This window comes from Diadema setosum, chromosome 10 (assembly GCF_964275005.1).
Source record: "Diadema setosum chromosome 10, eeDiaSeto1, whole genome shotgun sequence".
NCBI lineage: Eukaryota > Metazoa > Echinodermata > Echinoidea > Diadematoida > Diadematidae > Diadema > Diadema setosum.
In genome coordinates, this window is record NC_092694.1 from 19,366,942 (window position 1) to 19,381,196 (window position 14,255).

The 14,255-nt window shown below is 40.2% G+C and overlaps 1 protein-coding gene across 1 annotated transcript in view; it reads left to right on the forward strand.

Moving 5' to 3' along the window:
- LOC140234038 (multifunctional protein CAD-like) overlaps positions 1-14,255 on the forward strand; it is a 56,003-nt gene that overhangs the window by 15,503 nt on the left and 26,245 nt on the right. The window contains exons 12-21 of the mRNA XM_072314120.1: positions 2,686-2,874; positions 3,877-4,110; positions 5,230-5,367; positions 7,488-7,729; positions 8,399-8,645; positions 9,036-9,236; positions 10,927-11,049; positions 11,782-11,964; positions 13,309-13,527; positions 14,065-14,232. Coding sequence (XP_072170221.1) covers positions 2,686-2,874; positions 3,877-4,110; positions 5,230-5,367; positions 7,488-7,729; positions 8,399-8,645; positions 9,036-9,236; positions 10,927-11,049; positions 11,782-11,964; positions 13,309-13,527; positions 14,065-14,232 — 1,944 coding nt within the window. The remainder of the gene's footprint in view (positions 1-2,685; positions 2,875-3,876; positions 4,111-5,229; positions 5,368-7,487; positions 7,730-8,398; positions 8,646-9,035; positions 9,237-10,926; positions 11,050-11,781; positions 11,965-13,308; positions 13,528-14,064; positions 14,233-14,255) is intronic.

The following is a 14,255-nucleotide window of genomic DNA, read 5'->3' on the forward strand; positions in this document are numbered from 1 at the left end:
CTGGATGAAGCAGTTTTCACCAAACTTGGTCCAAGGATGATGTATGATAGGACAATTAGTTGAGTAGATTTTAGTGACATTGGCAAGAGGTCAAAGGTCAAACGGTCAAGGTCAAATGCTACAAATGTTGCAATTTCCTCCATATCTATGCAATATATGCCCAAAGGTATTTTCTTGAAACTTGGTGTGGACATGTACTACTGCGTAGAGATTCTCCAGAGAGAGTTTCATGTCATAAGGTAAAAGGTCAAAGGTTAGGTGAAAATGTTGCAATATCACTTTTCTCGCAAATGGTTCAATGTGTCTTCGTGGAACTTGGTACATACGCATGTACTGACTGGCAGAGATTATCTAGGGAATTTAGGGGTCATGGGTCAATAGTCAGGGGGGTCAAAGGTCAAGGTCATCTCCTCAAAATTTTACTATTTCCCTCATATACTAGTTTATGCAATGCTTGCATTATTAGTTTCAAAAATTAATACATGCATTACCTAATGGAGATTCTCTGGGAAATTTCCAGCCAGAAGATCAAAGGTCAAAGGTTAAGGGTCAAAGGCCAGGTTTCAATGCCCCCCCCCCAAAAAAAAAAAAACAAACAAACAAACAAACAAACAAGCAAGCAAACAAACAAACATCCATTTTGTACTGTCATTACACTCTTTCTTCATACCTTGGAAATTACTCAGTGCATAAACTTATAAAAAGGTCTGTCAGAATTCAAGTAAAAATTCTCAATTCCCCATATATGTGTACCTGCACTCTTAAAAAAGTAAAGCAAACCCAGTTCAAGACATTTCTGACAAACCTGTCATTTCAATATTTTGCCAGTTATGTGAAACTGTCATGGATCACACATTGTGAAGACATTGTACTATACGCCTATTGGGAGAATCATGCATTATGGAGGAGGCATCAGTCGCCATAGCGACATTTCTAGTTTTCATTTCATTGCCCTTTATATCCACTTGAATCTTGAATAGACAACATCTCGCCTCTGGTTCTTCACATGAATGACACAAAGGCTCCCTGTATGGAATCTTGTAGGAATAGAGAAGAAGTAAATTGGTAACTATGGTAGTGAATTTTCAGGGGAGATGTGGAAACTGCAAGCCTTCGACAGAATTTGCAGGAAGTATCAGCTGTAATCAGAAGGACTTCATACATGCACCCTCTCAGCGATTTGTTGAATATAATGAGTTGATGTCAGTTCATTTTTTTTTGTCTCGCCCACCGGAGGTGAAGGCGAGACCAAGGGATCCAAATGGCGTCCGTCCGTCCGTCGTCCGTCCGTCGTCCGTCGTCCGTCACAAATGTTAAAGTTTACCTGCAAGACTCTCTTATGATGCATAACTTGGCAACTGTTACAGCAATGGTAGCCACACTTGGGTAATAGAAGCACTAGGGGTATCTTCAAGTAATGGTGTTGTCGGAGGTCATGTGATGATGTCAAAGGTCATTTGAGGTCATATATTAAAGAGTATGTGCAAGACTCTCTTTTCTATGTTAAAGTTTACCTGCAAGACTCTCTTTTGACAAATAACTTCACATAAGTTGCTTGGATTACAACCTAATTTGGGTCATAGATGCACTTGGGGTACCTTCATGTTGTGGTGCCGTTGGAGGTCACAGGATAAGGTCAAAGGTCATTTGAGGTCATACATTAAAGTTTACTTGCAAGACTCTCTTATCACACGTAACTCGACACATATTGCTACAATGGCAATCAAACTTGGGTGATGGATGCACTGGGGGTACCTTCATGTTATGGTGCCGTAAGAGGTCACATGATAAGGACAAAGGTCATTTGAGGTCATACGTTAAAGTTTACTTGCAAGACTCTCTTATCACATGTAACTCAGCACATGTTGCTACAATGGCAATCAAACTTGGGTGATGGTAGATGTCTCTTGGGAAGTTGAAGGTAACCACAAGGTCAAAGGTTACAGACAGGGGTCAACGAACTTTTGGGGCCCAATGTTAAGTTTTTAGGGCGCATTTCGTTTATGGCTCATAACTTTTGATCCCTTTGTCCGTTTGTGACCAAACTTGAATGGAAGATGTCCCTTGGGGAGGTGAAGGTCGTCACAAGGTCAAAGGTCACAGACAGGGGTCAACAAACTTTTAGGGCCCAATGTTATGTTTTTAGGGGCGTTTTGATTGTGGCTCATAACTTTTGATCCCCATGTCCGTTTGTGACCAAACTTGGACGGTAGATGTCCCTTGGGGAGTTAAAGGTCATCACAAGGTCAAAGGTCACAGAAAGGAGTCAACAAATTTTTTGGGCCCAATGTTATGCTTTTAGGGGCGTTTTGATTGTGGTTCATAACTTTTGATCCCTATGTCCGTTTGTGACCAAACTTGGACGGTAGATGTCCCTTGGGGATTTAAAGGTCATCACAAGGTCAAAGGTCACAGAAAGGGGTCAACAAATTTTTAGGGCCCAATGTTAAGTTTTTATGGCGCGTTTCGATTATGGCTCATTACTTTTGATCCCTTTGTCCGTTTGTGACCAAACTTGGATGGTAAATGTCCCTTGGGATGTTGAAGGTCACCACAAGGTCAAAGGTCATAAGCAGGTCAATTATCTTCTGGGAGTTATAAAAAATATTAATTCCTTGTACACGAATGGGCGAGACACAATTTGGCACTTGCCTTGTTTTCCATGGATGTCATGTGTCAATCTAGGTGTGCAACATGGAGAACATTGACCCACTGGGCATCCATACTGGAGAGTCCATTGTAGTGGCCCCAAGTCAGACACTGACCAACTATGAGTACAACCTGCTTCGCATGACTGCCATCAAGGTTATCCGCCATCTTGGGGTTGTAGGAGAGTGCAACATCCAGTATGCCCTGAATCCTGAGTCACATGAGGTGAGGAAGCAGCTGCCTTTGTGTGGCATTTTACCATTCATTGCATTCTCAGTTTGTCACAAAAAATGTGGATGGATGTTTCTGTGATACAACTGCCTTACCATTTCAAGCCATATTTACTTTCAGTACTAAGGCATCTTGAAAGAAATCTACATCTTGTAATATGCTAAACTTCGCAAGTCTAATTCTATGCCCCAGATAATGACTAATTGAGTCTACTGTACGGTTTCTTAATTTTGGAGGTATATAGTTTTCATTCACTGGAATGAGAATAACTAATTCAACATAATATACACACAGTTATACAGTTTAGACAATTTTCAATTGCCTTTGTGATAAAATGTGCCATGGAAAAGGCTTTCAGTAGTGATATTGTTTGATTGGTTATTTGTCTTTTCCCACTGTACTAGCCGTGTCTCTGGTAAACGTTTGACAAGAAGTAAGGTGCCCATGAATTTTCTGTGATAATGGAATATGCATAAGATTTGCATATACTACAAATGAGAGCAAGTTGTTTAGAGAGCACATGCCACTTCACTCAGTGTATTTTACTTATATTAATAGATGTAGAGAATGATAAATTATGCAATACCAAGGAGCTTGCTGATTTAATCGATTGATTGACATCTTTGATGATGCTTTTCTGAAAATCAGGTTTGAGAAAATGGTATATTTTCCCAAATGATGGAAATCATAAGACTGAAAAGTGATCTTTCCTTCTGTCCTGTCAGCATGTTTCGTCTCAACTAAATCCCTTTCACGTAGAAAACCCAATAAAATGGGTGATGCACTCCTCGCATTGAATCTGAGTCAGTCTGTAAACCCCTTCACAGATTTTCCTTTGAGAGTTTAACAGTGATTCTTCCTTTTACTCTCATTTTAGTTTGTTGTAGTGACATGTCTGTGGAAAAAAGAGTGAACAAAAATTAAGATCATAAGGTAAGCAACAAAGTGATGTGGTACTCATTAGAACGTATGTCCTTCTTTCCTGCCATCTTGCAGTTCTTCATCATTGAGGTGAATGCCAGACTGTCCAGGAGCTCAGCCTTGGCTAGCAAGGCAACAGGTTACCCCTTGGCTTACATTGCAGCCAAGCTTGCCCTGGGCATCCCCCTACCAAGACTCCGCAACTCGGTCACCAACTCCACGACCGCCTGCTTTGAGCCCAGTCTGGATTACTGTGTGGTGAAGATCCCACGCTGGGACTTGAAAAAGTTCAACAAAGTCAGCAAGAAAGTGAGTCAAAGGATCATGTTTTTACTAAATTTAGCCACTCATTATTACAATTTTGTGTGAATTGCTTGTTGTTTTCTTTTGGTCTTTTATTTACACTTACCAAAAGATTAATGTTGTTATCGTGCTGTAAGGTTGTTTTTTGGCCTCTTTTCAGAACTTGTGTAGACAACACAGAACACCAGTATGGAAGTTTTCTTTCCCTTTGCCAAGTACAGTTGATAATTGCCCAATTTTCTGTAGAACCTATATGCTTTCAAAGATCAGTGGTGGTCTTCAGTTTTTTAAATTGTAGATTGCACCACAGAGTTGAATCATATTGGATGTGTTGCTGTTTATACCACAGGGGGAAGAAGGAGACTTGCAGATGGTGGGTTTATTTCTCCAGCAAACTGTCCATACATCCATCTCACCATTCACAATGGATGCTTCAAAAGTATCATTACTTTTGTTGGTTGTGCTTGAACTTTCTTTAAATTTACAGCATGATGTAATGCATTTGTCACTGATTGCCTGATGTCACTGTGTTTGCATATACAGAAACGTCATTGCAAAACAAAATGCATGGTACGTGTACTTCTCAAGTTAAAATGTGGTCTACATAATCTAATCACTTATACCCATGTGTTTACTGAGCCCATGAATTTGTGAACTAAACATATATGTCGATAATTTCAAAGTAATTGAATGAAGATGCTTCCCAAGAGATGTGCTTTCCATTACTGTATTCATAATGTGCCGTGATCTCACAACTGCATCACTTAATTTGTTGCTGTTTCAATGATTGACTGATTTTCTGGTACATCATGAGACCATGAACGTGTAATCAGTAGAAGGGATCAGTCCATGCAAGGTGTTCCTTTACCTTCAGTGATCTACCCATCTCACTCTACATTGATTGCACTTCTTCCCATTTTTTTTTTCCTTTTTGCATGATCATTAGATGCAATGGGAAACCATGGTAGGTTGTTAATTCAAAGAGCATCGTCAAAATAAGAGCAGAATAGGGCAGGAAAATCCCAGAGCCACCAAAAATGAAAATAAATGATTCACCTGCCTGTTAAAAGAGTAGTGAGTGCTGAAAACTATTGGTGTGTAGCAAGTGGTTGTGTTTCCCATTAGATTGGCAGCTCCATGAAGAGTGTGGGGGAGGTCATGGCAGTGGGGAGGAAGTTTGAGGAAGCCTTCCAGAAAGCCCTTCGCATGGTGGACGAGAATGTGTGTGGCTTTGACCATGACAAGAAGAAAGTGTCAGATGAGGTAAGTAATGCCATGGCATTGGGGAAGGGTCGGAGTAGTTCATTCAGCATGGCATGAATACTTTTGAAAGACTTTCAAACTGTGCTTGAAAGGTCTTGTCACAGAAAGACCTAGTAATCTCATCGAAACAAGATGTTGAATGATGCATACATAAACCAGCTGTAGATTCTTCACATCCTGCTGAGAATAGTGGTCCAGAAAGCTTCTATAAAGAATTATCATATTTGTAGATTAGTTATGATAAAACAATCCACAAAAGCCCTGGGAAACCTCAGTCAAGCTTGTGAAATCTCATCAGACTTCAGAATACTTACAAAAATTTCATGCATTGAAAAATAAATAACTAAAAAATATGGTGTCTCAGCAAATTCTGTTTTTTTAACCTCAGCTTACATTGTTGTCATTTTTTTGTGAATTCAGAGATTCATACATCTGGTAAGACTGAAAAACTGCTGATTTGATTGATTGATTGTTGATCTTTGATGATGCTTTTCTGAAAATCAGGTTTGAGAAAATGGTACATTTTCTGAAATGATAAAAATCACAAGACTGAAAAGTGATCTCTCCTTCTTTCGTATCAGCATGGTTCATCAAGATTCAAACAAATGACAACAGGGAAACAGCTTCAACTTGTGCAGTTGTGGAAAACGAGGGGCAAAAAAAAAAAAAAAAAAAAAAAGAAGTTGCTGCTGCATTCATAAAGTCTCCAGTACTTGTATTGTTTTTCAGCTGGCAAAACACAGCTGTTTCAGGGTGAAAATCAGTGATGTGAAACAATCAGTTTGGCATGAATATCTTGTAATAAGTCATATTGATAATCTGTTCAGGAGACATTGCCCTGTGCTATGACACCTTTTCCTTATGATTTTCTTAATTTTAATCTCTTGTTACAATGGCTTTTAAGCAAGTGACATAATGGAATTACGGTGCTACAGTATTGGGATGTATAAGCCTCCTACATGTATGTCATAATCTTTGCTCAGTATTGTGGTTTGGATTTTTCAGATTATTGGTTTATCTGCTCAAGGACTGCAGTGAATTTAACAAATCTATACATGGTGCTTATCGATTTATTTACAAGAAGATGTGAAATTTTATAAATTTTCTGGAATGCCCCATTGATTAGGTGATTTCATCATGAGCATTTGAAATGTTAGTGTGTCTGGACAAATGTATGTAGAGTGGTACCTTTGTAGATAATTACAAAAGTTTCAAACATGTAGATAAAAATTCAATGTCACATCCTGAAGAGTATCATGATATTTTAAATGACTATGCCTACAATCTGTGCAATGTCCAAATTGATTCATTGTAATCAACATATGTTCTATATAAGATTATAATTGCAGAATTTGTAAAGTGTATTTCCTGTGTGCCTAATAAAGCTAAGAAGGGATAATATGGCTCAGACCACATTGTAGTATATTATGAAATGTTTTATTCAGGTATACTACAGGTCAACATGTGTTGTACAACTTAATGCAAGTGCATGTATCTTTTCAAATGACATCTTCAGTATTAACCCATTGAGGACGAGTCCCGAGTATACTTGGGCAAGTGTCTATGGGAAATGCGTGTTGTAGCAATATCAGTCCGTCTTTAGTGGGTTAAACCATTTACCCAAATTTGTCAGCATCGCTTTCAACACCTTTGACAAGCCCCAAGCAAATAATTCTCTCCTTCTATGGGCTTATTCCCATCTCTGTAGTCAAATTATATTAGATTGTGTTTGGACATTAAAGGCATTTCATATTGCTCCATTTCATTGTTAAATACACAAGTGACTATAGGATGTATAGGTGACTTTGGGTGGCCAGCAGCAAGGTACTGTTTGACGTGAATGGTATTGAGTTCATAGAGATTGCATGTAATATCAGGATCCTGCGACTATGTGATCATAGGCACTACTTTTAAAAGTGGCAATAAAATATTGCACCACTTGGGGATATAATATGAGTGAGGCAACTATACCACTAGCTGTATCTCATTCAGCAGATTGGACTTAGGCAAAAATCTCATTTTGGTAAAATTATGACTTTGGCAGTTATTTTATGAGGATGACGAGAAGTTGAGTAAAGATTGTTGAGAGACTTTGTCTGTATGTGATTCCTTGCTGACAGGTCCTCAAGATCCCTACAGATGAGCGAATCTATGTTGTGGCTGCAGCACTCAAGGCTGGCTACTCTATTGACAAGCTGTACGACCTGACCAGGATTGACCCATGGTTCTTGCACAAGTTTGCCAACATCATCTCTTGCTCCACAGCCCTGGAGACAGCCAAGGGTGAACCAGACAGGAACCTTCTCCTCTGGGCCAAGAAGCTGGGCTTCTGTGATAGACAGATTGCCAAGTGCATCGTCAGGTAAGGAATGATTGCAAATGTGAGGCTACAGTTTCAACAAATTGCCCTTCACCCAAGTAAACAAGCACCAATTATTCAGTGTTTCAAGTGATAGCCATGATAAAAATCATGGGCATACATACTCGGCTTGAATACAAACTACAATCTTTTGATTGTTAGACAAGTGTCATATCCGCTAGACTGTCGAGTGTCTGCCTATGTGCAATGTTATCCATTCATCAGTGTTTCAGATACATGATGTGCAATCAAATGGAGTGATATTGTTTTGCACTCTTACAGTAACATCACCTTTCTGAGAATTCTGTGTCATTTCTTCTCCTTTTTTTTTTCTTTTTTTGCCTACTTAGATATTATGATCCTTCAAATGGTACTTCTAACAATTAGAAAGGGTTGGCAATTTCAAAATATTACAGGAGTTTCATGCCATCAGCATGTGCAATTGTTAGGAGTTGTGATGATTACCTGTGAGCAAAGCTTTGATCAGTTACAGTGCATACCATGCTAGTCCTCACTGGTTAAGGTTTGCATTCTTTGTTGCTGACAAAGTTTTGAAGTGATGCTTACTATGGTAAGTGGTCTTAGGATGATCCTCACAAATAACTAGATGACTACATTACATCATGAAAAAGAAGCTACTTGTCATTTGTTACACTTCCTCTATTTTTGCAGCACTGAACTGGCAGTGCGCACTCTGCGGCAGAATTACGGCCTTCACCCGTTCATCAAACAGATTGACACTGTGGCAGCTGAGTGGCCTGCCAGCACAAACTACCTCTACCTCACCTACAATGGCAAGAGCCATGACCTGGACTTCCCTGGGGATCATGTCATGGTGATTGGGTCAGGTGTCTACCGTATTGGTAGCAGTGTGGAGTTTGATTGGTGTGCTGTCAGGTGCATCAATGAGCTTCGGAAGGTCAGTCTTACCTTTCCCTTATATCTTCACACATCGGTAGAAACAAGATGCATTTGAAAAAAAAATAAATGAAAGCTATGATGTTTCATGTTTCAAGTTGTCTTCTCTTGATCTCTCACTTTGTCTTGTCTCAACGTAACATTTTCACTAGTTATGATACATTTCCTTGCAATGTTAGACCTCATTAGATATTTCTTTTTTTCTGTACAGCAATTTGCCAGTAATTCTCAGTATAGGCACAATATCTTCACTCTCAGATGGGCATGTAATATTACTTTGGATTTTTTTCTAGTGAAATGCATTGAATGGGGTTATCAATTCCCCTTCCCACATTGAGGGCTTGCAGTATTACTAACAGAGAAATATCATCTCTTGAAACAATTCCTGTAGAATGGACGTAAAACTATCATGGTGAACTACAACCCAGAGACTGTGAGCACAGACTACGACATGTGTGACCGTCTCTACTTTGATGAGATCTCATTTGAGACTGTGATGGACATCTATGAGCAGGAGCAGCCTAGTGGCATCGTACTCTCCATGGGAGGTCAGCTACCCAACAACATTGCCATGGCACTGCACAGGCAGCAGGTAAGTGGAGGGATGCAAGGGAGACCCCCTCATGATATCCATGCCGTCAATCTCTCGTTTGAGGCGAGTCCCCAACCCCAGTTACCCAAAGTGGGGTGCGTATATTTGTCGTTTGGGAGTTGGGAGTCGAAGTACTTGTCCATTGCAAATAAACTTTCTGCTCAGGCGTGACAAACCTGGAGGCCAAGCCAGGGTTTGATGACTCCAGCAGCTGTCGTATTACGTAAGAGCATGATAAGGATATCTGCCTGTGGCAGACCATTCAAAGTGAACTCAATTTTCTCTATCCTTTCTAAAGTTTTCAATTTTATATTCTATTGAGAAATTCTATGGTCATCCATTTTACATTTCGAACGAAAAAAATTGACCCGTAAATAACGAAAATACAGGAATAAGAAGGAGAGCATTGCCAGTTTGCCGGTGCTGACAATGTGCTATTTGGCAGTGAGTTACAACAGGGAGGTGAGACTACCTCCCTGGTTACAATCAGCCTGCTGACTGGATCATTGAGAAAGCAGCTGTCGTATTACGTAAGAGCATGATAAGGATATCTGCCTGTGGCAGACCATTCAAAGTGAACTCAATTTTCTCTATCCTTTCTAAAGTTTTCAATTTTATATTCTATTGAGAAATTCTATGGTCATCCATTTTACATTTCGAACGAAAAAAATCGACCCGTAAATAACGAAAATACAGGAATAAGAAGGAGAGCATTGCCAGTTTGCCGGTGCTGACAATGTGCTATTTGGCAGTGAGTTACAACGGGGAGGTGAGACTACCTCCCTGGTTACAATCAGCCTGCTGACTGGATCATTGAGAAAGAGAGAGAGAGGGAGAGAGAGAGAGAGAGAGAGAGGGGGAGAGCGAGGGGAGAGAGGGAGGGAGAGGGGGGAGAGATGGGGGAGGGAGAAGGTGAGAGCAAAATGGAATGACAATAGTTCCGGTCACTACAGTACAGGCATGCTCTGTCTGCATACGCTGAATGTCTACACTCACACACACACACACACACGTACACACACACACGCACCATGGAGCTACATGGCCCATGCCAAAACCAAAACAATCTCCTCCTCTCGCGGTGCCCCCCCCCCCCCCTCCTGTGGCGCTGTGGCGATGACTGATGCTTAGATTAGGCCAGGGTCAAGAAACAGGTGTTTTATATCTTTGACTTTAAGTCATTGATTGCCAAGATATGCACTGGCATTATTTACTGGGGTGTAGCCTCTTCAAACGAGAGATTTGCGTCATGAATCTCTTCTAGCCCGACATTTAGATCACATGGTTGTGTGCATGTACAGTGATGTGATGAACTTTTTTACAATCAGCCAAGACATTCCCCCTGGTGTCAGATGTTATACTAGGGATGCACTTGTGCAGCTATGAAAAATTCCTTTTGCATAATTATGAATTTCTTTAATTATTTTAGGATGCCTGCATGGAAATGTAGCATGCATATGTTTTCTGAAGCTGACAATTTAGTTGCAATATAATGTCATATGTTATGACTAATTTAGCACATCTGCAACCTGAGATATGTTATTTTTCTATTTACCAAAATGTTCCCGACAGATCAAAATGTGACCTTGAATACCCACTAGGTTTCCAAAGGGATAAATTGCCCCAGCAGTACATGTACAGAAGAAAGTAACGGGCATCACAGTGATATGTTCCTCTCATCTGTTCACAGTGTCGCATCTTGGGTACATCCCCCGAGTCCATTGACAATGCTGAGAATCGCTTCAAGTTCTCCCGTATGCTGGACCAGATTGGACTCAACCAGCCCCAGTGGAAGGAGCTGACTGACATCAAGGTGAGAGATTAGTGGGTGTCAAACATCCACACAGAGTGAGATTGGCTTGCACTGCAGACAAGAAGGTTTTTGTACCTCTATGTGAATTTATTTATGCTTCATTCCCAAGACCTATTTTGGAAGTCAGTCCATCCTTTGCTTGCTATTTTAACTTTGAATGTCTTATGAAGCATCCATTAGATATTCTTGAAAGTGTGTGCCCCAGTAGTTGCCGAGACATGGCCTGAATCTGTAAGTATAGAAATGACTCTGGTGGGCCCAACACTGATTCATCAGCGTTGGCGTAGGATATGCCATTGTTTATGCATTGTGGCCATTTTATTGTCGGTCCATCCAGTTGTCCTCAATAGTTTTAAAGTCAAAACTGGTCTATTTGTTTCTTCCTGTAACAATGAATACATACTCATCATGGTTAAAAGAAATGCTTTGAATCTGCAAACTACATACTCTCCACTTCAGGGGAGCATTCCTACCAGATGCTTTTCTAAAGGCTCCTGGACCGCTGACATACTTTGTAGTCTGTATTTTTATGTGTGACATTGTGAATGTATGCTTTTCCAGAATACCTTTTGTCAGGTCCTTGTCATTAGAGTTTTGAATACTCAACCGTATAATTTCTCAACAGATGCAGTTCTCAGATCACTGTCTTGCGGTTCACCATGTCTGTGCTTGTTGAGATATTTTCAACTCGAAATGATTTGATTTTCTTCATCCTTCACTCGGGGCATTCAGGCAGCCAAAGAGTTCTGTGAGAGGGTCAGCTACCCATGCCTGGTGCGACCATCCTACGTCCTGAGTGGAGCCGCCATGAATGTGGCCCACACCCACAGTGACCTTGAGGCCTTTCTGAGCAGTGCCGTGGCCCTTAGCAAGGAACACCCTGTCGTCATCTCCAAGTTCATCCAGGAGGCAAAGGTTTGTGGGCTATCCTTACTTTAGTCTTCTCCCATGAGTCTTGTGTGTTTCCTACTTCAGTCATATTTCACCAATATGTCTTGTCAAATATGATGTTCATGCCACTCATTGTAAAAGATCTACCTACATTGCATTTATATACCATGGGACACCCCCACCTGTTCTCACAATGAAAATATTATACATTTTTTACAAGTTTCATAATCATCATGGTGATAGGAACCTTTGTGAAGCTGATTGGAAAAGTCAGTACATGTTGAATTACCAAGGAGGTTTGAGAAATGGAGTAACAACAGTCTCATTCCCTTTGATCCCATGTTTCATGCCGCCACTCAGAAATATTTGAAGTATGTGCTAAACTGGAGCTGCCTCACAGATAGGAAGACAATTGATTCATGTGGCATTGCATCATGACTCGTCACTCTCAAAGGAAGATATGTCTTTATGATGGTAATTGCTTTTCGCCGTCCCTTCTTAGAAAACAAGCGGCACATTAATAGTACAGGCACGGGGATGTGCGAATTAAAAATTGTACAAAAATTGATGAAATGAAAATCAAAATTACTCGTTTTTACATTACTTTACACTAATCTAACATATAAATGAATAAAGAACTATACCCGAAAATTATACGGGAGGATGATAAAATCGGCTTTGTAGTGAGAGCACAGTTTCAAATATTTTCACGACATGCAGCTCAGGTTTGCATTTTTGCACATAATCTTGGACGGGATTTACTTTTGTTTCATATGCTTTATCTTTAAGAGAACATTCATTCTACTTGACAAATAAACAAGCAGAATATAGACGATATAATGTTAGAGTTAAAAATGAATCTTCAGATTGCTCAAAAAGACGGCGGCATGGAACCCTGATCATCAAAAGCACAAGTGCACCTGTGGAATTCTTTTGTGCATCAATAGAAAAATTTCAGCTGTTTGAATAATTACAGCCAGTTGGAACTCCATCTCTTCAACCTCCTTGGAATTACAGAACGTTATTTGCAAATGTTTATACACCTTTACGCATGATACCAAAACAAATTTTTAGCTCAGTCATCTGCACTACTTTAAGTTCTCTCTATGTAGATCATGGGTCGTATGAGGGTACTTGTGCACAGATAGTCTCCTGTAGCTTGACTGTTAACATGTCTTGGTAGGGCACAGCTTCTCAACTGTTTGGCCACTCTCATCAGAGTTGGGCTGTGATGTCAGCCAATATTTGCCTCTCTATCAAGTATGGGATTGATAAGGGGTACTTCTGTTAAGATTCACTCTTCATATTGATTCATGTGGCTGTCAAATGGCTGTGTGTTATCACATGGTCATATTTATCAATTTGCAGGAAATAGATGTTGATGCTGTCGCCAAGGATGGCCTAATTGTTGCCATAGCGATCTCTGAGCATGTAGAGAACGCTGGTGTGCATTCTGGAGACGCAACCCTGGTGACTCCCCCTCAGGACTTGAACCAGGAGACTGTGGATAAGATCTACTCCATCACAGCAGCTATAGGACTCAGTCTGGAGGTTAATGGGCCATACAACCTTCAGCTCATTGCCAAGGTGAGGCCAATGTAGCTCTCTATCCACAGCTAGCAGGAAGTGACTGGCTAAATCATAGCATTATTAAAGCAAACTACTCTCCCATGGCCCTCAAAGTTGTAAATGCTTCATGAAGCAGAATATCACTTCCTGAATTGAACTCTTCATAGTAGGCAATATCTTTGCTATATACATCTTGCATGGGAACGATGCTTGACAGAGCACCATCGTTGAATTATAAATAGTGAATTGAGAGCAGTTTTTCAATGAGGATATTTAATTTAATTTTATTTTATTTATTTTATTTTTGATATGACTTACAGATTTATGAAGAAGTAAATTTGCTTTCCTTATTGCAGCTGGTTTATGATATGTTTTATATTGGTAATGACAGGTAATAATAGATGATGTTATGGATGATAAAAATTTTTTGTAGTCATTCTTGGTGAATGGAACTGGCTTGATTTTTTTATATTACTCCATTGCTTAACCAAGGAATAGTTTGTCTCGTTGTCTTTAACCCGTTTTGTCATTGTGGAATTCATCTTTTTGCTTCAGGACAATCAACTGAAGGTGATAGAATGCAACCTGCGTGTTTCCCGCTCCTTCCCCTTCGTCTCCAAGACCTTGGGAGTTGACTTCATAGCTCTGGCTACTAAGGTCATCATTGGTGAGCCAACTGAGACTATTGGGAAGTTGCCTGGCAATGGCAGAGTTGGAGTGAAGGTGAGCTGTCACTGACATTGAGA